The sequence below is a fragment of the Leucopleurus acutus genome, assembly GCF_964270905.1.
Source record: "Leucopleurus acutus genome assembly, chromosome: 19".
NCBI lineage: Eukaryota > Metazoa > Chordata > Mammalia > Artiodactyla > Delphinidae > Leucopleurus > Leucopleurus acutus.
In genome coordinates this window covers 2,016,360-2,039,764 of record NC_139161.1, presented here as the reverse complement: position 1 = coordinate 2,039,764, position 23,405 = coordinate 2,016,360, and the positions used below count along the sequence as shown (strand labels likewise).

The following is a 23,405-nucleotide window of genomic DNA, read 5'->3' as shown; positions in this document are numbered from 1 at the left end:
TCTCTGTGTTAAGAACTTTTCATGTTTTCCTGTCAGTACTACTAACAGCAAACTAAAAAATGAAAGGGAACCGACAGCCCACGAGCTGGTGGAGAAAGGGGTCTGGAGGAACTCACTTAGCCTCCCCCAAAGTCAGGAGGACAATCTGAGTCTGAAGACGGTAAAAAGGGTAGTTGATTCTCTTATCTGTGGTAGTTTTATGGTTGATGAGTCACCAAGGACACGGAATCAGCGGAGACAGCCGCCTTCCCCTAGAAGCGATACAGGCCTGTAGGTTCCTGTGCCGCCTTCCCCTAGGAGCGATACAGGGCTGTAGGTTCCTGTGCCGCCTTCCCCTAGAAGCGATGCAGGGCTGTAGGTTCCTGTGCCGCCTTCCCCTAGAAGCGATACAGGGCTGTAGGTTCCTGTGCCGCCTTCCCCTAGAAGCGATGCAGGCCTGTAGGTTCCTGTGAGAGCCTCTGGTGACATTGATTCCTGTGTTACGGTCTGTTGACACCTCAGTTAGTATCCACTGTCGCTTCACGAACACTGAGCTCGGCCAGTGGCGCTGCCTCTCACGCCTGAGAGAAGCTGGCTAACACGTACCCCTCTAGAGACCCACCACAGCCTTCTCACCCTCGGGACCCCCAGCCAGGACACGAGCACTCCTCTGGGGGCCACTTTAAATAGAGAAATCACCAACAGGAAGTACAAAAATGCAAAAAAGTGGCACTAAATAGACCAAAACAAGGGCATCTGATTTCAGCTGAAACTAGAAGGCAGAGTGTGCCTGGTCTGACCTGTGCCAGGCACTCGCGTGTCGGGAGACGCGGGCCCCTCTCCACTCAAGTCTGGGAATGACTGTGACAGTGCCGGGAGTACTGATTTGGGGGTTACAAATGAATTTCAGCAAGTACGCAAATTTGCAAAGTTCGCAAATACAGCATCCGTGAACAACGAGGACCGACTGTAACTGACTTTGAGGCTAACAAAGATGATAAAAAGCCCTCCATCTAGTGGTGACTTAGAAAACCACAAAGCTACTTAAGCTACACTGGCAGAGAGCTTTCGCAAAACGAAAAAATTCTGCTCATTAGTGGTTTGGGTTTTTAGGCAGCATCAGGATGCAGTCACAGCTCTGGACTTCTGTCAGTCCACAAATTTTAACTTTATACGCACACAGTAACACTGACTGCTGTGTGAAACTCCTTAGGGTAAGAAGGGAGAGATTTACCATTCTCCCTTTTATGTTCTCTCCACAGTCTTTCCTGGTGGCTATCATGATGGTGATCAACACACTGCTTCTCCATGTTGTTTTAGTAGTTTTGGCCCATCTAGAAGTACACTGCCAGGGCCTAACAAAAATACAAAAAGGGTTCAGCTGTTCATCTGTGGTTGGAGAGAAAGCAATATTAAGAAAACTAACATCATACTACTTCAATTTTACACTGTCAATATTTAAGCCATTAAAATACAAAAAGGGATTTCATATAAGCCAGTGTTTTCGAGGGAAAATTAAACTACAACCAGTACAGTCAACCCAGGAAAATGTTCTTCAATTATATTCTGTTGTGACTCAAAAGGTTCCAACTCCAGCAGGTTGAGGGAGGGGATTACTGAATCTGGACAAAGTGCATGTGTTACAAAGTAGCACAACTTAAGCAATGTTCTGGGCAATACAACATTATCTCCAACTTCACTGGATGTAAATGAATTAATTCCAATACGCTAATGAATTCAATTTAATCGTCCCCACCTCAGAAATGAGAAATGTTAGAAATGACTTTATATGTATGCGAAATACAGAAGCATACCTAAATATATGAATGCACATATTAAATTTAAACCAAAGAGTATGCTGACCTAGAAATGGCACCCCCACTAAGTGTGGGAAAGCCCCAAAGCCAGAGCACCAGTCTACCCTCATAGAAAGGAAATCTTTGGCCTCCGATTTATTGTTTTCCTTCCACTGCTCAGTACAGATCTGCTACATCTCAATTACTCTTAAAGAAAGGTTTTTACATTCATTCTTTGACAAACTGAATTGGAAAACACTGAAAACAAACACATCATTGTTTCAAAACACCGATCCCCTAATTCACTTTCGATTTTCATTCATGCCCACCGGATTAGCAGCTTCGGGGGGGGGGGGTTGGGGGGAGAGGAAGAAGAGGAGCAAAGGAGAAAGGGAAGAAAAACTGATTCGTTAGAGAATTAAATTATTTAATCTTTTTTATTACTTGACCTACCATTAAGACAATCTATAACAAAAAGAAGAGGGTATATTAGCACACACAGTATAATCAGACTAGTGACCAGGAAACAATACAAAATGGTCCTTTGGCCATCTACGCTTTCTAGAGCAGTGGAGCTCATAAATCCACTTACCAAGCCCAGAAATAATGACTTCTAAAGCCCTGAATATCCACTGAGACAAATGATGCCAATCGTGATTTCTCACATAGACTGCACAAAGATAAGGCTTTAAATGTGATCATTTTTAAATTCAGACTTAAATTTTCTTAGATTAAAAATTACAAAAGGGAGTAAACAGCAAAGCCGAATGATTTAAGAACAGAACCCATTTAGAAATCACTGTTATGAATCTGAACATACACAGGAGCATGACTATATACATATATGAAACTCTGCAAACTTACGGCGTTCTAAATAATTTAGTTAAGTACAGTTTTGGCATTTAAACAAAGATCAAATCAAGCTTTAAGCTAATAAGAACATAATTTTTATTTTTAATCTTTTAAATATAAAAAGCTAAACACAAAATACAGACCAGAAAATCCTCATTTAGTAAAGATTATTTTGAAAAATAAAAAATTTGAAATAAGGTGGCTTTCTATCCCACACTAAAATGTAAATAAAATCTCTTTCCCAGATTTATACTCCAAACTTAGTAACAACCCAAAAGCTGTTCAAATCTATGGAAAAAATGTACCATGACCAATTTAAATTACCTGGGAAAGGGGAAGGAGAGGGGATTAAAAATCAGAGCCAGATGCACACAGATGGAAAAAATGCTTGCAGTCACCCCCAATATAACCCTATATACTATATAAATCACAATGCAAATAAAAGTGCCTACATCATGGAACTGTGAAATTTTGTTTCAAAAAATAACAATAATAAAAATAAACAGTTGGGTATCATTGGTGCACATGGAATAATGTAACAACACATAACCTTGATAAGGCTGGAAAATACTGAAATAAAGTTAAGACTCAAAACACTCGTTTACACAAAAAAGTTTGCCAGAGAAATAAGGTGGTAGATAGGAAAGCAGAACTTTTCAGTAGGATGGCCTTTTAGACCAATTTGAAACACAAACACATCCTACCCCACCCCGCAACCCACCATAAATTCTAGTTGATGTAAACAGGGGAGGAAAGGTTAAAGTAAAACACTTCTTCCCAAATCTCCTGCCCCAGTGAACTGAGTGGAGCAGAGCTCCCGACACTGAACTTTGTCCACCTGCCACTTCTCCCTTTAGCAATCCCACCTCCATTTTTCGGTTACAACATTTAGTCTGTCTTTTCCCAGTAAATCCAATCTCCTGGAATCAGTGCTTAAAGAGCATAAGAGATTATTATCCTGGACTCAACTGAAGGATATACATTAACCAAAAAGTCTAAGTTAGCAACCTAGAGTGCAGACCTCAAATTCTTATTCTCAATTCAGCATGTGATGATCCAACACTTGGCACCAGCTGGATAAATGAAGGTGTGATCAGAGTCTGTGAGCTGAGGCAGATGCAGTTAAATCATTACCCAATGTTTGCAGCTTATGATTTGGTGTGAACCTTAAAAGGCAGGTAGGTATAGACAGCCACTCCTCAACATATTTTAGAACTGGAGAGGAAACATTAAGAACAAGATATAAACAAAACCAGGCAAAGTCACTTGACAAATAAAAATTCTTGTTAAAAAGAAAAAAAAAGAACTGAACAGATCATTTCCACCTGATAATTAGCAAAAATGGGCATTTTTTCACCCTTAAACTAGTTTAAATACAGGCAGATGTCTTTCTACTACACTAAGATTTTTCTATATCTGTTTTTCCTAATCCTCAGAGCTTAATGAGAGATCGTTTATTCTATAAAGAAATATAGCATATATGGCCACAGTCTAGAATCTGCTTATGGTAACAGGAAACTTCTGTCACTTGAAAGGCAATCTTGCACGGTTACATCATGACTCTATGGTAACTCATATGGCGCAGGGTCTGCCCTCACCAGAAAGCATGGCACGCGCGGCCCAGGGTGAACACTAACACTGCACAGAGAAGCAGGAACAGCCAAGTCTCCACAGAACTCTTTCTATTTATTTAACTGTGTATGAGCACTCAGTTAATGCTCCAAAATAAAAATGGTGCAATAAGAGCAACTTTTAACAGAAACCGACAAGAAGCTGCGATGCCACTGGCCACGTGGCGCTGCAAAGAGGGGCCAGAGAGCAGTCTGCATGGGGAAGCCTGGACAGGGAGAGGCGGAAGGGAGGCACGGGAAGCAGGTTTCAGACGGACAGGGACACAAAACTGTTGTACTGCTGGATGTTCCGTTTGAGGATGTCCGAGCACGGGCCAAGAACACGTTCAAACCTCGGGCGGTCCAGCTTGACGCACTTCAGCGGGCCACGGGCAGCCACGGTGGCAGCGCGAGGACGATTCATCAGCAGCGCGATTTCGCCTGCAGGAGGGGAAAGGGCTGAGAGTAGGCTAGCTCCCTCAGAAACGTCTTCTGAGGGGCGCCCTCCGGGGAAAAGAAAACCCGTATTTTTCCTCCTAGTAACTCAGTACAGGCCACACTACATCTGCACCTCAGGAAAAAACCAACTGACAGATATGAGACAATCAATAACTTAATTATTAACTGAGTCAAGGTCAAAATCTCACACTACTTCTCTGAGAGCCGAAAACTAAAATAAAAAATAAAATTCAGGGCTTCCCCGGTGGCGCAGTGGTTGACAGTCCGCCTGCCGATGCAGGGGACACGGGTTCGTGCCCCGGTCCGGAAAGATCCCACATGCCGCGGAGCGGCTGGGCCCGTGAGCCATGGCCGCTGAGCCTGCGCGTCCGGAGCCTGTGCTCCGCAGCGGGAGAGGCCACAACAGTGAGAGGCCCGCCCGCATACCGCAAAAATAAATAAATAAATAAATAAATAAATAAAATAAATAAAATTCAGGAGAAGAAAAGGCAAGATTATGAAAGACTGTGATAGCTCACTGAGAAGTGACTTACAGAAACTGTGTTTATTGTGAGGAAATCCACATACCAAAATAATCAGAAGGCCCCAATCTTCCCACTTCAACAAATTCTTCATTTTCTGAACGACGCTGTAGCACAGCAGCTGAACCCTATAACAAAATCACCAAAAAGCAAAACACATTAATACTTTCAAATCCTGGGTGGCATTTTAAATATCCTATGCAATTTTAGCTACTCTGCAAAAAAAAAAAAAAAAAAAAAAAAGGACTCAGCAGTTATTTCAAATCCTCTGTGTTCACGGGATAAAAGGTTAACTGAAGAGTCACTACAGGCTTGACGCTTATTTACCCCCACAGTTCCTGCTAGGAGGTACTTCTCATCACGCTGAGGTACTTCGAGGGTTCAGACTCAGGACAGCAAACTGCAGAAGGAGGGCCAAATCCAAGCTCACTGCTTTTATAAATAAAATTTTATTGGAACAATACACCAACTCATTTAGATACTGTCCATGGCTGCTTTCCCACTATGACAAGAGTTGAGTCTGCAACAGAAACACTATGGCTCATAAATGCCTAAATTACTTACTGTCTGGCCCTTTACAGAAAGACTTCCTCGACCCCTGGCTTAAACAACAGCAATTAGCATCTACTGAGCCACATTCAGCGAATCTGCTCTGTGGATCTCCTTGGCTGGCAAGAGTATCTGCTAGACATTTCCATGGATTGTGACGATATAAAACATGGTAACATTTAGAATTTAAATACCTGCCTTTGATCCTGTTTGCCAAATTAGCCCAAATGCATGATTTTAACAAGAACGGTGCAGTACGTCACAGCCTGTGTGCTAAATGGCTGAGTTCTGTTTGGCTTCTGTGAGGAGAATTAATTCGAGTAGGTCAGAATTCGGCTATTACTTCATGCAAAGCCCTCATTTAAAATGTGGTGGCCTGGCCGAAAACCAAACGACGACATTTCAAAGGGAACGATAATTTTTAAATAAAACTGTTTATCTTAAGAACGGTAGCTGTAAATGAGAACTGGTGTCCCCCTATTCCCCGCCCAGTGCTGCCCCGTCTTTACCTCTAAAATAATGAAGAACTCATCTCCCGGCTCCCCCTGCACCACAATCTTCTGCCCGTCTTCAAACTGCACTGGTTCCAACGCATCAGCTACCGTGAGACGCTCCCACTTGTCCAGAGATTCTAAAAGGCAGGAATCAAAAGAATTTCTCTGCATTATTTGGTATTGCTAAAAAATCTCAAAACAAAAGGTATAAAGAAGTCAACCAAAATACTCTAGTAGTGGCTCTAATCCAACATGGCACCTGTCTTCAACTACCTCTCGTCTCACCAAGATCCTCCTGTTACTTACAGATGACCCTAGAGCTTTCTTTCAGTAGCCAAGTGGCCAGGTTAACCTATACCAACTGCGTCCGATGGTACAGGGATAAGAAAAATGTAACGGTTAAGTATTCCTAAAGAATGCCATCAATGCAAATCGAACCTACAATTACAGGACCCAAAAGTAATAGTTCCAGAGATTCAGAGAAATAATGTATCAATTTAAATCCTCAGTAGAATTTATTTACAAAACCAACAAGAGTAACTAGAAAATAACTTTTGTTCCCAAAGGCCAAACTAACACCCAAGACACTAAACAAATGTAACCATTTCAGAGAAAGGACAAATAAGGGCAAAAAAGTCAATTCACTGTAACAAAGCAATGACTCAAGACTATATTACCTTATAAATCGCCATTTCCCCTCCCAATGAAGAACAGCTTGTAATAATGTCTCTAAGTCCACATAACAAAATATGTAGAAATGCCTCCAATTACCCTACTTTACTCTAAATTTCCCCACACTTCTAGCATTTTTTCAGAGAAAGCAAGCTAATGACACCTATTCTTTCTACAGAGGAAATGCATTCTTGGAAATACTCACTTTCCTGAACCAATAAACTCACTGACGGAGCAACAGAGAAACAAGTCCCAGGGGGAACAACTGTGAAAGTCCACACTCAGGAGAACACTTCCAGTCTTTCTGTCTCTCCAGGAGGAATAAGTAACACTTATTTCTAATTTAGAGGTCTGTCATATACTAGCAAATTAAACGCACTTTAAAATTACTTCTAATTTAGTCACATTTCAACTCTGCATTCCATATGGTTTTTGTTAACCATTAAAAAAAGAAAAAGAGTTGATAACTGGAGTAATCTTTATGAAATACAATCAGTTTCCTTAAGCATGACTAACACTTCAATACAACAATTCTCCGTGCAATCTTCCAAAACTTACCTAAAATAGACACTTTACTAAGAAACTCCTCATACATCTTGCGCTTTCTCAGTGTGCTTCCCTATAAATGAAAAAAGAAAGTGTAATTCACATCACGCTGTGGAGTAAGAAACTCTGTTTCAAGTAAATGAACAACAACAGAGAAGTCAAAGCTTGCTACTGCTGCTTGATACATGACTGGTTTCTTCCTGTTGAAGATGGTAAGCCCTCTATTCAGTTCAATCAAAAGCTCTTAGTAACTTGCTCCTAAAAGAAACACCAGGTATATGTCCGAAGAATTCACAAATTAGCGAAGTGTCAAAAAAGCAAACAATCAGTTCTCAAAACAAAACAAAACAAAGAAACAAAAACCCAAGTCATATATGTGACTACAGTTGAATATATTTCCAGCCCAGGGTCCTTTTCCACAACCCTGATCCTCCACAGAAGGAAGGAAATACAACTGCTACCATAGAAACAACATCCCACCCTGACAAAAAAAAGTGCCGTAACCCCAAACTAAACCAAGATGTCTTATCTGCAAGGTTTGCTAAATACATCTGGGGGACAGAAAGGGGAAACACAGAGTTCCTCTATAATAAACATCCCTTACACAGTAAACTGCCTTGGCAATTTATATACTTATAAATATATATGTATAATATGTATTTATATTATTTAATATTTATTATATAATATGTATCTATTACATAAGTATATATATAATAGATATACATTATCTCCATCCCCAGTACAGAAAATTTTCTAAGTATGTAAATATTTATTATATAATATGTATCTATTACATATACATATACAAGTATATACACAATAGATATACATATCTCCATCCCCCAGTACAGAAAATTTTCTAAGTACATCCAACCGCGTACTGTCAAACAGCCAGACATGTAATATACAAATTTAAGAAAGCCATTTAAGATGACTAATGCCATTTACTGGGACTTAAACACCCAAGCTACTCCATAAATTTGTCAGAAAGTTCTCATAGAGTCTAATTACATCAGCAGAACATTCCAATGGTTTTATTACTTCGTTTATTCCTTTACAGTGAGAGGGGACATGAAACCTGCATCACTGCTAACCTCCTTTCCATTTAGAGAAGCTGATGGCTTCTGAGTGGCCTTCAATAACGTCATGCACTCGGAAGCAGCACCTCTCAGGCCAACTGTAATGTGTAAAGATCAGCTAAGGGAAGATGCACTGACTGACAAATGGAGAGATTCCCAAACATAAGCTGACCACTGCGTATACACCACATTTGTTTCCCATGTTATTTCTGGCCAAAGTTTTGTTCTAAAAGATCACTGTCTCAAACGGTATAATGAATAATGCTAAGTTGGGCTTAATACAAGCATTCAATCATTAAAAGTAAAAAATATTCTCATTTTAATGTGGTGATACTATTTAAACATTAGTCACACAGCCTGGATTGTGAGCCACACTCCAAAACGCATGTATCTTACCATGAGGATTCTTCTATAGCTGTCTCGGTCGATACCCCACAATTTCACATTTGTCTTTGCCTTGACAGTGGCTGCTCTAGGTGTTCCATAAATCAAAGCAAGTTCCCCAAAGCTCCCTCCTTCCCCAACACTGGTTGCCCACTCATTGTTGACATAGACCTAAAATACAAAAGCATTGTTTTTTTCTACATAGACAAATACGTAAGTATTAAAAACCTGCAAACCTTTTTAAGAGGTCAGAATCCTGAACTTTGTTTTAAAAAATAAAATGTGTTACATTTTCGGTACACAACGGAGCAAAACAGCTGACTTCTGACAATGAGTTAAGTAAGTTCAGAGTGTCTGTAATTTACCTAGTTTAATTATCTGATCAGAAAAAGTCCTCTGTAAGGATGACCAGGGCAAAAAAAGTGAACTAAGCATTAATATTAACCACATGTATTTACAGAGCACTGTGTCAGGCACGGTGCTAGGCAAGCATTTTACCTGCAGGAGGTACCGAGTTTTCTAATAATCTTATGGGAGCAACAAGACTTCCAGAACCAAGAAAGCTGTATACCCAGTCTCCCAGCTCACGACCGGTCTAGACTCTCCCTGACACCTGTCTTATTCCACAGCACACACACACGCCTTAACCACTAATCTAGCAAAAGTTCTGAACTGTAGGTCTAGCTGAAGAAATTACCTTTAGAAAGTATCTGTGTCAGTAAAATATTTGGCAAAAGGAATCGAACATACAAGGATGTAATAGCCCTTCAGAAACTCTTAGAAGCAATAAATATCAACAAGTTGACTTTTAAGATTATCAACATATTTTTACAATTATTAAATCTTACATCCATCTCTCCTTGATCAATCACATAGAAGTTATCCCCTTCATCACCTGAAAGCGAGGAGAGTAAAAAAAAGTTAGAAGCATATTAATTAAAGAAGCACAAATCAAACCAAATTAATGTAAAATAATGAACTTATGTCAGAGAGATGCTGTGAGAGAAGAGTATATTACAAATGAACAGAAACTTTCAAGAAAAAAGTCCAGCAATTTATTTTAGAAGTCGTAAAACTGAGTTTTTAGTCAGCTCGTGGCAAAGAATGCCTCTGGAAAAAAAAAAAGCCACTTGTGTGTACAAAGACATTAAACGTTACATCATCTATAACAACAAAACAAGAAACAACTCAAATAGTAAGCAACAAATATCAGATTGTCACTAAACAAGAAAATATATGGATTATGAAGACCCATGAAAATATCGAGAGTAAATAAGAAAGGAAAAAAGAGAGGACACCAAAAGATGAGATCCATGTTACTATATGTGGTCAAAAAAGGTAAGAACCAGTAGAAGGCACAGAACCTTACAAAGAGACGGGCTAGATGATGAAGAACAGAAGTGTTGTGCTTATTTTCTACTTTATTTTACTTTGTAAGTGGTTAATAAGCAATATAAAGGATATGTGAAATATGTGTGGCTCTGGAATTCCATACAAAGTAAAAATGCATGAATTCCCTTTAACAGTTACCATAACAAAACTATATCAGATGTTAGGGAAATATTAGTCCCTTAGGCAAAGTGTGCCTTTTAGCTCAGAAGATTTTAATTAAAAGAAATAAGAAAACCCAGTAGTATAACAGAAGGAAAATCGTGGGCTTAAAGAGGAAAACAACTTCAATAATAACAGTGCGTGCCATAAAGCAGCCACCCTTACCCTGCTGAATAACAGTCTCTCCAGCAATAAAGGACACCGGAAACATGGCATCAAAAATATCACTGCAAGGGAGAGAAGGCCTCACGTTACATTTCATGTGCTGCTTCTGTGGATTTCAAACATTAACCTTAGAATTAAAGCTCCCAGATTTTCAGCCTGGATTGTTATCAGGTGAACAATTACTAAGAGCCTTAAAACTTGCAACAGTGATGAGACTAGTTTGGGACACCAACTGCACTGGAAAAATAGTGTAACAAAGTACCTGCACCTACCTTCTCTCATTATCATCAAGATGTGAAAACAGTACATTCTTTTCAATGGCTTTGGCTAAAGCAGCCATTGTCTTATAATCTTTTGGTATAACCTAAGAAAGAACAGAAAGTCAAAATGACGATTCCATAAACCAAGACCACTTCATGCTTGCAACCTAAATTACAATGAAATGTCAAGCTACATTACGGTATTTAAACAAGGCTGCTTTGAGTTAAATATTTTCAACATAACACTCTCACGCTGTCTTTGATCCACAAAGTTCTCAACAAATATTGACTCAATAATCCCCTTTGCCTACATCTAGGCCTGTGTTTAAAGGCTAGTATTTGGTTCCTAGTCAACAACTAAAGGAACAAACCAAAATCACCTTGCCCAAGGTGATTAGTGAGGCAAAACTAAGCATTTTCTGACAACTGGTCATTTTCTAAGCTGTGATCAGGTACTGTTAGTCTCACAACCTCTTGCAAGCACAATTCCCTTCCCCCTTCAGGCTAACAGCTTAACTCGAAATGGCAGACTGGCTCTAAGAGCCAACTGAGACAAATGACGCTCGTAGGGTAAAAGGCTGAAAGCCACAACATGAATTACAGATGTCAAGAAACTGACACCATGATTCAAGAGAAAAAGGAGTACTGCCTGCTCTTCTACTGCAAAACAACAACATGCAAAAGAAAACCCCCAAAACTCACTTATGCACCGTTTCATAATTACTGTTAGTTATTTCCTCTGATGGTATGCTGTTACAGAAACCTGTTCCCCAAGTACCCAGGAACTGTACAGGATGGAGTACGATCCATCCTGTTTGTGTTTTACTACTCAAAACAGTGCACGCATTCATCAGAGAAGACTGGATGGCTACCACGTGGGTCCCAGTGCTCAGATATGAACACTACCTTCCTCACGTAGGATGCAGCATCTTCCTCCGTGTAGACCTCGGCACTGATGGCGCCTCGTCGCCTCCGGCCCTTTACCGCTGGGTTGGGTGGAGGAGGAGAGATTTCATCCTCCCTCGAGTCTGCACGAGCGCTCGCTTTCTGCAGAGTCTGGATCTGTTTTGCCTCCTCCTGAAAAAGATTATAAGTTTATAAAATGAGACCCTTCAGCATGGCATTCTTCAGCTGGTATTCTCATACTCCAATGACGGTCCTTCTCAGTCACTTCAAATCTCTCCCTCTATTACCAAGCTGAAAGTTAAGGGGCAAAGGTCAATTACAAATGGGGGAAAAAATGGAGAGTCAAGCTTGGAAAGAAATACTCTGGAAAGACTTCACTGTTTCTCAGAGGGTAACAGATGCTGTATTTATTAATGAACAAAAGCCACTGGTACAGGGCACGTAACATGCAAATAAAAAATTATATACTCATTATGATAATATACTGACAATGATTTGTAATGCACTCAACAGTAATGAACTGCAAAACAAAAGGCTGGGAAATTAGTGTGAGATCCCTGCCCCGCCCAAGAATGCCGTCTAGGAATAATCACTCAGGCACAGCAAAGTAACAGAAGAATGCCTAGATCACTGTGCTACTCCATTCATTCAATATGTATTCTCTGGATCTGCCACGCCAAGTCTACACTAGGCAAGGGGAACATAAAAACCAGTCGGAGGGCTTCCCTGGTGGTGCAGTGGTTAAGAATCCGCCTGCCAATGCAGGAAACACAGGTTCAAGCCCTGGTCCGGGAAGATCCCACATACCGCGGAGCAACTAAGCCCGCGCGCCACAACTACTGAGCCTGTGCCCTAGGGCCTTCGAGCCACAGCCACTGAAGCCCGCGTGCCTAGAGCCCGTGCTCCGCGACAACAGAAGCCACTGCAATGAGAAGCCCACGCACAGCAACGAAGACCCAACGCTGCCATAAATAAATAAATTTATTTAAAAAAAAAAAAAAACACCAATAGGAGAGAGTCCTGAGCCTGTGGAGCTCATATTGTAGCTGGAGTCTCAGGTGTAAACAAATAATGAAATGTGATGGCAACCTAGAATTTAACTAAGATCGGATGTAACAATACTTCTCCTAACAGAGCTGGAAGCATTCTTTATGGTCAGGGTTGACACTTGAAGTTAAAACAAAAAAAAGTTTACTCGCTTTTAAAAACTTATTAAACCAATCCGTTTAAAACTGATATCAACTACTTAACGTTCTTATTTTTCAGATCTAGGGCCTTAAAAAGAAATTCCTCGCAGGTCTTCAGTAAAGAAAGAGTTATGCCCTGACGTAAAATCAGAATGAAAAAAGCCAAGAATGGTGAGCTATTTACATTCTCATTCATCTGACTCACCCTCCATTATTTTTCTAAGCTGTCTTTCAAATTCTAAATGAACTCAGCATTTACTATTTCTGAAAATTTTTTGATAAAAAAGAAACTAAGGACCTGCCTACTTTTTCTCCTGCATGGTACTCAGCTCTGCATTTGGCATCAAGACAAATAAAAGAACATATAAATGCAGCAAGAAAAGTCTAGAACGATAACAATCAAGGCATTAATAGTGTTTATCTCTATTATAGACTCATGTTTGATTTTTTTTTTATTTTTTGGAGGGAGGAATTGGCTTTATTTTTCTCATTTCTCTAGATTTTCTAATTTTCAATTAAAAACACAGTAAGAAAAGCCTATAACAAAAACAACTTTAATATATTTGCATATTTAGTTACAAATGCACTTACCTGTTGACCAAATAATCCAGTAAGTCTACTGCCAGGAATCTATTCTAAAATATGCGTGTGTGTGAAATGACAGATATACAAGGTTATTTATTATATCACTGCTTTTAATAGTAAAACACTGGAAACCACCAAAATGGTTGTCAACATGGAGATTAAATAAACTAGTACATCCATACAATGGAATACCATGCACATGCTGGATATGAATTTGTAAGTGCCCATATATTATCCCTGGAACACAGTGTCTTCCTGCACTGTAGGAAGACAACGAAGTGGGGAAAAGACTTTTTATTGTCATATCCTTTTGTACCTGCAGAATTTTGAACCATGTGCAAATATACAACCATTTTTTAAAAAAATACATTTTTAAAGAAAACCCACTTCATTTTCATTCCGGTAATTCCAGTAAACAGGTGAGGTTTTCCCATTCCATATTAACAGAGAACTTTAAAACTCAAGTCTCCCCCAAAGTCTAAAGTTCAAGAGTATAAATGAAAACACAAATTCTACCCCAAAATCTGTCACTGATATTTCACAAAAATTTCACGGAAAGTTTCACAAGTAATATCTCATTTGGAACTGTCTTCTATCTAACTGAATTTTTAAGACAATTTTGAAGTACCAAAAGCATTTTGATTTTAACACTGTTCCATGGGTTTTCATCTTCAATAGCAATCAGCTAGAACCTAATCCTGGTGACTCAGAGCCATCACTGAGATCATCGATTTCTATTACACAGTTTTACGTCCTTTTTCTTGCTGTTGTTTTCTTGCTGTTCATCCTTCGGTCAGTCTCCTCCCTCCTCAGTTCTCTCACTTATTAAAACAAAAACAGACAAAAGAACCCCTCCCGGTCCACTTACTGTCAACACATCCTAGAGTATTAAGCTCCGGTGCTGTGCCCACCGCTTACTTAATATGCTTTCAACAATCACTATGTGTCCCCTCCCTGCCCCTGCCATTCCATGCTTCCCTGTAGGGGAAGTAAACGTCCCCGTCCCACGGACCTGGGGCTGGGTAAGTGGCTTGTTTTGCCACAGCATGTCCTCTTGTAAGATCTGACTCTGGCCCCTGCAGCATCCGATCCCTCTCGGCCTTGGGAGCAGCTCCTTCCACTCAACCCCAGAACAAGACACATGGAGCCAAGAAGAGAAGATGGGCTGAGCCCACAAGAGCTGCACATGACCAAGAAATGAGGACTTCTGTAGTAAACGAATGAAATTTGGGGGTCGTATGGTACAACATAAAGCTACTACCCTGTGTGACCACAGGAAGTTACCTGATTTCTCTTAGTTTTACCTGCTACCTCTGTAAAATGGTGATGACCACCAACCTCACACATCTGAAATAATGAGCATGTATGTATGTATGTAACGTGCTCACACGGTACCTGGCACACAGAAGACACTCCATGGTCGGAGCTATTAAAATTCCTCTGATCTATCGGACAGGGAGGTTCTAATAAATATATGCAGAAAAGAGGATTCAAATTACAGGTAACAGTCTGAAATAAAACGCAGAAGCTTTCAATGGAGTTTTTTGGTGCATCTCTTATCGAGCAGTTGAGGGTACCAGAAACATGACCCTTGGTTAACACAGGGAAAGAGATGACAAGAGCGTGACCATATTTTCACACATATAACCTAACACCTAATGCACAGAACAATGACCTGTTGAAAAGTTGAAAACCTAGTTACTTGAAAGTCCAGATATTTACATTCAACCCTGGCTAAAGGAATGTATACAAGTGAACAAAGATCCTTGAATTATAAGAAAAAGCGTTAAGCTGTGACTTTTATTAAAAGGCAAAGAAGCCAACAATCATTAAATTAAAAAATCCCACGTGCAAAGAAACTACTTTAATCATCATTTCTTGTTTTCCCCTTGCTCAGTGCTTCAACAGGGCTGAGAGTACAGGCTCTGACATGAGCACCACACACGCAGCACTCCCTATAAAAAGACACACCCTTCACGTCTCACCAACCTCATCCCCTCATCAGATGGCTTCTATTGATGTCCAAAGAGAAGAAGAGGGATCACCTTACAGTGACCAATTTCAGAATCAGGTCTCCAGAAACACACTTCACTTCAAAACAGGGAAGGCCCACAGCAGCCTGGCGCTACAGTATTTCACTATCAGGAAACTGCTTAAATAAGAGAAAGCCAGACTTTCTACCACAATTCCAAGACAGCAAGGCTACATTCATTCATCGGGACTGGTTAGTTTTTTGTTGTTGTTGTTTTTGCGGTACGCGGGCCTCTCACTGCTGTGGCCTCTCCCGCTGCGGAGCACAGGCTCCGGACGCGCAGGCTCAGCGGCCATGGCTCACGGGCCCAGCCGCTCCGCGGCATGTGGGATCTTCCCGGAACGGGGCACGAACCCGCGTCCCCTGCCCCCTGCATCGGCAGGCGGGCTCTCAACCACTGCGCCACCAGGGAAGCCCCTGTTGTTGTTTTTGATTAGTCTAATCACGGTACTAGACACCAATTTCAACAAACAGCTTTTCAAGAAAACAGTAGAAAATTCCTGATCACTGAGCCACCCAACCATTTTTTAAACACTAGTAAAACAGACTCTTTTACTAGTAAATTATGCTGGTTAAGAAACTGTCCAAACCAGTGGGATAGATTACAAATATTTCTGCAATACAATTAGATAATTAACAATCATATATCTAAGAAAATGCCCCCCAACTGGTTCACAATTATGAACCACATCAAAACTTCAATATGCTTAAGAAAACCTGTAAATTTATCTCGCTGAATTTCAGAAGCAAATCAAACAAACTACTCAAAACATTTAACAATCCAAACTTTCTCATTCATCATTTTTTGAGGGAAGTGAACTGAAGCATCGACCTTGATGAAAAATGATCATTTTGCTTAGAAAAGCACACTCCACATGCTTAGGTCCCACTGACATACACAGAATGAGGATGAACAACGACGACTAAAAACTACATTAATTTTTTTTTCAAGAGGAAACAAGTCCTGACCAGAGCTGTAAAGTAAAATTTTGATAACCGGGTTTCCCTGGTGGCGCAGCGGTTGGGAGTCCGCCTGCCGGTGCGGGGGACACGGGTTCGTGCCCCGGTCTGGGAGGATCCCACGTGCCGCGGAGCGGCTGGGCCCGTGAGCCATGGCCGCTGAGCCTGCGCGTCTGGAGCCTGTGCTCCGCAGCGGGAGAGGCCACAGCAGTGAGAGGCCCGCGTACCGGAAAAAAAAAAAAAAAAAAAATTATTAAAAAAAAAAATTTTGATAACCATCAATCTTGATCTCTCTGTTCTAGAGTCGATTCACCTGAGACATATTCTACAGTAAAACACACTTCACTAATTCAGAGTTTCTGAAATATCAGTCACAAGCTAGACTCAACTGTTTCATTACAGTGATTTCAAAAGGTGGGATAAAACCTATAAGTTCACTTCCTTTGCTGAAGAAAAAAGCATTAAATGCTTTCAAGTACTGTAGAATTTCTCACTTCAGTGGTACAGCAGTACCACTGCTGTACTTTAAAAAATTTTTACTGGAGTATAGCTGATTTACAATGTTGTGTTAGTTTCTGCTGTACAGTGCTGTACTACTTCTGATCAACTGTACCTAGTCAGTTATTTCATTTAGTCAGTTTTATGTACTAATTACAATAGTTACAAGGAACTATATGTTTGGAAGACGAAAACCTGTTAGCCAAGTAAACTTAGCATACAGATTGGTTTTGATAAATTCTACTGATTACAAAGTTAAAAATTACTTCAAGTGTGTTAACTACATTTCTTTTCTGAAGTTCTATTTTGGATGATGATGATGATTATAGATTATGATTTGGTCAGAATTCCTTTTCTTCCAAAAGGTACAAATCAGCGACACTCTACAGCATCCCCTTTAACAACCGTCAGGGTCATCTCATGCTCTGCCCCATTTATTTTTACCTTCTCCAACCTCTCAAAGTATTCCCTGAGGAATGCCATGGGCCTCTCGGGCCGCGCGGTGCACAACTGCACGATGGAGTCCTTGAGCAGGGCCTGGATGTTGTGCTTCTGCACGTAGAGCTCGCATTCCCGGAGGCTGCGCTCCTCCTCGCTGGCGGTGCTGCCAGACGCCATGGCTCACTATGGGGAAAACACACAGATGCCTGTGAAAACTGTTTACAAAGAGCAAATGTCAATTTGGCCTTCGACCTAACAAATTCACTAGGCAACTGATTCACAAGGATTTCTTTCTACGTAGATTTTTTTTTAAACAGGGAGGTGAGGGCTAGGGAGTCAAGTATGTACAGAAATAGCATTCTCTCAAAGTAGTGTTTCACTGAGGTCCTGCTGCACAGGATCTAGGCTCTGCAGGCAGCCACAGTGAGAAGAACCTCAGCTCTCCGTTGGAAGTATGAGCCACTTATCCCCGGCAGAGGCGGGGTGCGGAGGAGTCAGGCCCTTAAGGGAATTTCATTCAGTTCTCCTCCTACAAAAGAAATCATGATGCCGTGCAAAGTGTGTACATGGCAAACGGGACAGATAATTATAAGGGCACACAAGTCAGCTCTAAGTGAAAGCAAGAAAGCACAAGAAAGAACATCTGACATTCCCTATTCGTAACCCAGATCCCAGGGGAGTGTCCTAATCTCACCCAGCAAACCACTGGAGCAAAGGCTCTGGTTAGCCAACTACTAGCACAATCAACATTTTTTAAAACACAAAAGAAACCCCAGATGAGTTATAAAAGCAACTTTTAATCCTAGACTCTTTTTACCAGATTCCAGCTCTAGATGATAACACACTTACCCACTAGTAAGAGAGCAAATTCTTAACAGAAAAAAAACCCCACATAAACAAAGAAACACCTTACTAAGTAAACGATAAAAGATTTGGACAGGAAAAAAAACATTTTATTCATCTGGACAGGAAAATGTTAAAACATTAAGTTTCAAACTCACATGAAGACTCAATAGATAAAACTGCATTTAGTGAATTTTAGAAGGTTCAAACTACCTCGATGTGAAGTAAAATAAACAAATATAACAATGGGCAGCTAACCTTACCCTGGAATTAAAAGCTTACTAATTTAACAAAAGAGCCATAAACTGTTTTCCTTTCAACTCCTAATTATTAAGTAATTAAGATTAGAAGACAAAAGTGAGGTCTCCTCCACTTTGCAACTGAATTCAATACTAGTTGGTCTTTTCCAAATATAATGCACACAAAACCACTGAGATGACATTATAAATGTCAAAGGAGAAAGAATCAGCAGAGTAAAGAGCTACCGTGCTGTTAGGCATCTCGTTTTGACAACTTTCATGGTAAGGGTCAATAACGAGTAAACTAATTAACAGACCATGAGAAAGTCTGTAGCTCCCTGACAAGCACGTAAACTAAGAGGCCACAGAAAAAGACTCATGCTGCTACTTCAGAAATAAACACTCTAATACAAACACAAAAAACAAAACAAAACAAACACACAAAAAACACGGTACTTTCGGACAGATTTACACCAGCCCCTCTTCCAGTTCAGACAGCCACACCAACTGTGAGAATCCACTTCAGTAGGATTTTCTGCATTTGAAAAAATACTGTACTGAAAGCCACCGAGAACAATGATGAATCAGATCTTTTTATGCTTCAAAACATTCAGATCCATCTCAGGAATATCAATACATGTATTCAACGGATCAGAGAAATCATTCGAAGATCTGGTCTGTGGTAGAAATGAGAGAACTGGGGCTAAGCGTGAGACTGGTTTGTTGTTTGCAACAATGTATTTAAAACACCAAAAGGAGGACACTGGAAATAAGGTAGCATATTAACATAAATGCCCCAGGACTGGCGCAGTCAGGTCACCGTGTGAACCCCGGAATATCCGTATTTCACGGTCTTATTTTTTTAATCGAATACACCTAGATTAAGTCCGTCCTCGTACTTGGTTGTAAGAGCCTAACAATTTAGCTCCCCCCCCCGCCCCCAATTATTTAACTGCTGCAAAACGTACACTGCATCGCCTCTCCTCCTCAGAAAACACTGAGATTCTTTCTTTCATAAAGTCGGTTGTGACACAATTCCGTTTCAAAGGGATCACATGCGAGGCGCTATGCCAGACACCTTGAGAAACTCGCTGATTCAGGCCGCAGACCCTCAGACCAGCCAGGAGCCCTTCCTCGGGGTCATCCTCGGAGCACCGAGAAGACCCAGCTCTCGGGCATCCCTCCGGCGGCGACGCCGGTCGGCGTCGCACCTACACTGAGCTGCCGGGCGAGGGGGGGCGGGTCACAGGTACCGCGCACGTTTCGGGGGCAAGGACACGGAAGTGCCCTTCACTCCACTTAGGCCACAGTCACGGCCACGAGAGGAAGGGAGGCCCATCCTGCATCCCGCTCGGGTCGGAAGGCCAAGGGGAGACCTGGGGGGGCGGGGACAGAAAGCCACGGAGCGGCCGGGCGACGACCACCGCGGGGGCGGGGCGACAATCCCGGGAAGGAAGGGGAAGCGCCCGCGGGAAAGGCCGGAGGGAGGAAAACGAGGACTGCCGGGTCCCCGGAGCAGCCGGAAAGGCCGGGGGGCGATGGCGGATTCCGGGGACATCTCGCCACCGTCCTTCAGGAGACGCGGGAGGGCGAGCGGGGAGGCCGCAGGGGCGGGGCGGCCGGAGCGGACCCCGGGGGTCTGAGGGGCGCAGACCCGGGCTAGGGAGCTAGGCCCGCGGGGGGCCCTCTGGAGGCGCCGGGCGGGGAGGCGCAGGGGGTGCGGCCGTCCCCCGCAGGTCGCTCCCCGCGACGCCATCTTGGATCGGCCCGGCGCCTCCAAATGGGCGGCTGGCGGCAAAGCTGGGCGCGCGGGGGCCCCCGCCGAGGCCTCTCACCTGCGGGCGGGCGGCGGCGGGTTCGGACTGCGGTCGAGGCGGCGGCCGGCGGAGCTACCTCAGCGCTCCCCTCCCAGCCCGAATCCACTCGGCTACAGCTGCTCCTCGGCGGCTCCACCGGAAACGGCCGCGTCGCAGCCAATCAGTGCCCGGCTGCTGACGTCAATGCGCCTCGCTCTGGGCAGAGCCGTCGCCTTGGCAACCTTAAAGGGGCAGCGGCCCCGGGTCCTCCGCCGCCGCTCGTTGAAGGACCCTCGCCCCTCCTCCGCCTGGAATGATCCCCCTTCTACCCTTCTTTCCGTCCTGCCTTGTCCCTCGTCCGCAGCTCTGCTCGCGCTTGCCTCTGGTCTTCTCCTCACTCTCTCTAGCCCGAGGCTTCCCTCCTCTGTTCACCTGCCGCCCCTTACCTGTTCCAGTCTGGATGCCACAGGTCCTCTTTTTTCTCTCTGCTGCTCTTCTCTCGCTCTTCGCGCGGCTTTGGGCAGCTCCCCTCTCTCCTCCTCTCCTCTCTTCTCCCCACCCTCACTCCCACCTCCCTCGCCGCCTCCGCCTTTTCTCCCTGCCTTCAACCCCCGCCCCCAACCCAGGCCGACCCACGTGGGGCGTCTCGGATGACAGGTGGGCGACTCCGCCCCGTAGCCCGGGCTGGAGGGGGACGCGGGGCCGGGGAGGGGGAATTCCTGCCGCTTCCAAGCCCCGGAGGAGGAGGCGGATCCGCTGCAGCTGCGCCAGGGGCCGAGCGCGGGCGGATCCCGGGATGCGCACGCCCGCCGCGTATCCTGTGCTCGGCCCGCGCCGCGGCCTCCGGGCTCCGGGCCGCCATCCGGTCCAGGAAATCCGAGCCCTGCCAAGTGTCTGTTTGGCCAACCGGGCCGCTCTCCCCTCCATGGGTGCTGTCGCCAGTGGAGGCCACACAGTCCCTATGGGCACAAAATGCTGGAAAGGACTTTGTCGGGGTCCAAGAGAGGCCTGAGTCCTTCTAGCTCCTGGAATGCCCCCATCCTCGCCCCGACTCCGCATAATGAGAAGTACAAAACGTGCCGGTGGGCACAAACCGTCTGTGACCACACGAGAAATCTCAGCCGCCTGTAAAAACTGCCCTCATCGGGGATGATGGAGGGGAGGGCGGGGGAGCGACTTCTATACTGCTTCAGCCATTTTTTTTCCCATGCAAGTATCCGCCCGTGGAAGAGGAAAGGGGATGAGAGGCAGGGGACGCTTTCGGACATATGAAGTCGCTAAAAGAATAAAGAAGGTCCTTGGAACACACGTATCTTTGTGTCTGGCTGGTACCTGTTGTACCCTTGGGGTATATAGCTCTAGGGCTGTATGTGTAATATACACAATGGATTTAACACATAATGCAAAAAATATATAAATACCTCTAATAATTTTTATACTGATTCCAGGCCGAAACCGTAATATTTTGGATATATTCGGTTAAGTATTATTAAGATTAATTTCGCTTTTGTTTTTTACCTTTTTAATATAGCTATTAGAAAATTTTTAATTTCCTCTATGACTCGTGTTTATAGTATTTCTGTTGGACATCACTGTCCTAACAGGCCAGCTGCTCCCCGAAATCCACCAGTATGATAAGGCCCCTGCTTATCAGAGTATTTCTTTTATTTAGTTGTGTTTATCCCACCCCCCCACCCCCAGCGACGGACTTTCTGAAAGTCAGAGGAAGCATAGGCACATCAGAAAGGCCAGATTAAGCCTATAAGAGGGGAATGTAGGGGGGGAAGTTTCTTCTCCCACCTATGCCCCCATGGGACTTTCGCCAGGGATGGGTGGAATGGGAGATGAAAGGCACAGCCTCAGTCGTATATATGATTTCACCCTTGTCAGTACAAAGAAAGGCTAATTAAACTGAACCCTAAGCTGGCAAGCAGGAGGGGGAATTCGATAGCACTGAGCAGGCCCGGTCGCATTCTGAGAAGAAAACACTGCGGTCGGATAAATCTGAGTTTAGTTTCAGGCTCTGCCATCTCCGGTAATGGACTTAATCCCCGTGAGCCTCAGCTTCCTCAATCATAAAGGATGAGCAGGGCTGTGCTAAAATGAAGCAATAAAGATAATAACGGCACACAAGTCTGGAGCACTTACTGTGTTCCTGGCAGTGTTCTAAGTGCTTCACTCATCATAATTAATTGAATCTTCATAATAAACTCTAGCATCAGTATTATTATTATGTTATTGTCATGGAAGGAAAATGAGGCCTGGAGCAGTTAAGTGACTGCTATGTTTCATACCTAGGCAGTGAGCTAATCACTCTCCTTTGCAGCATGTATGTAAAGAAAGTGCCCAGCACAGGGCGGGATACAATAGATAAATATTAGTTTGCTTCCCAGTTGCTCTCCCCTTCCTCAGGAGCTACCCACTCTACTAGGTTAAGACTTGAGTTGCACTGTGTCCCATCCTCAGTGTTACCTTCCTAAGAGAGTCAAGACGCTTAGAACAGGGAAAGCAGCAAGCTGGTGACATTGAGCCTGGTGTTTTGGGTGGCAGCTGACTCCGTGCTGAGGCCTGGCTGTGTGTCCCCATTCAGCTGCATTCAGGCGCCAGTCCAGCCACGGGCCGTCGTTTCCTGTGTCCGTCGCACTCAACCTTGTTCTAGCTGCCAAATCCTCCTGGGCTGGGGCTTTGAAAGACAAAAAGGGAAATGGGCAGCAGATAGTTGAGCCTGGGGAGAGTTCACTGAGACAGCTGCTGCGAAAAGCCAAACAGCCTCGGTGGTTTCCAAACGCTGCGAAGGCTGTTTCAGTGCAGCCGGCCGTGCCGCTGCGAGAATTTCAACTCATCAAATTCATTTCAGAAATGACGGTGGTTCCACCCTAGCTTGTGTGGTTTCCCCTTCTCCAGAGGCCTTCTGCCCTTAATTCCAAGGCCTGTCAGCCCTTTTTTTCTTCTTCTTTTTTTTTTTTAATCTGTGTCCTTGGAAAACTCCACAAAATGA

The 23,405-nt window shown here is 43.3% G+C and overlaps 1 protein-coding gene across 2 annotated transcripts; it reads right to left on the bottom strand.

The window, feature by feature from the left end:
- Positions 1-2,213: 2,213 nt before the first annotated feature.
- PRKAR1A (protein kinase cAMP-dependent type I regulatory subunit alpha) lies at positions 2,214-20,943 on the bottom strand. 2 transcript variants are annotated; one of them, XM_082861184.1, is made up of 11 exons: positions 20,854-20,943; positions 17,533-17,712; positions 11,827-11,997; positions 10,933-11,024; positions 10,661-10,722; positions 9,793-9,839; positions 8,957-9,115; positions 7,491-7,551; positions 6,276-6,397; positions 5,264-5,345; positions 2,214-4,678 (listed from the first exon to the last, which is right to left on the bottom strand). In XM_082861184.1, exons 2-11 carry the CDS (start codon positions 17,704-17,706, stop codon positions 4,506-4,508), a joined length of 1,143 nt encoding a protein of 380 aa, XP_082717310.1. In that variant the 5' UTR covers positions 17,707-17,712; positions 20,854-20,943; the 3' UTR covers positions 2,214-4,505. The 2 variants fall into 2 exon arrangements, with proteins under 2 accessions (XP_082717310.1, XP_082717309.1); XM_082861183.1 differs by lacking the exon at positions 20,854-20,943 and adding an exon at positions 20,447-20,582.
- Positions 20,944-23,405: the final 2,462 nt, after the last annotated feature.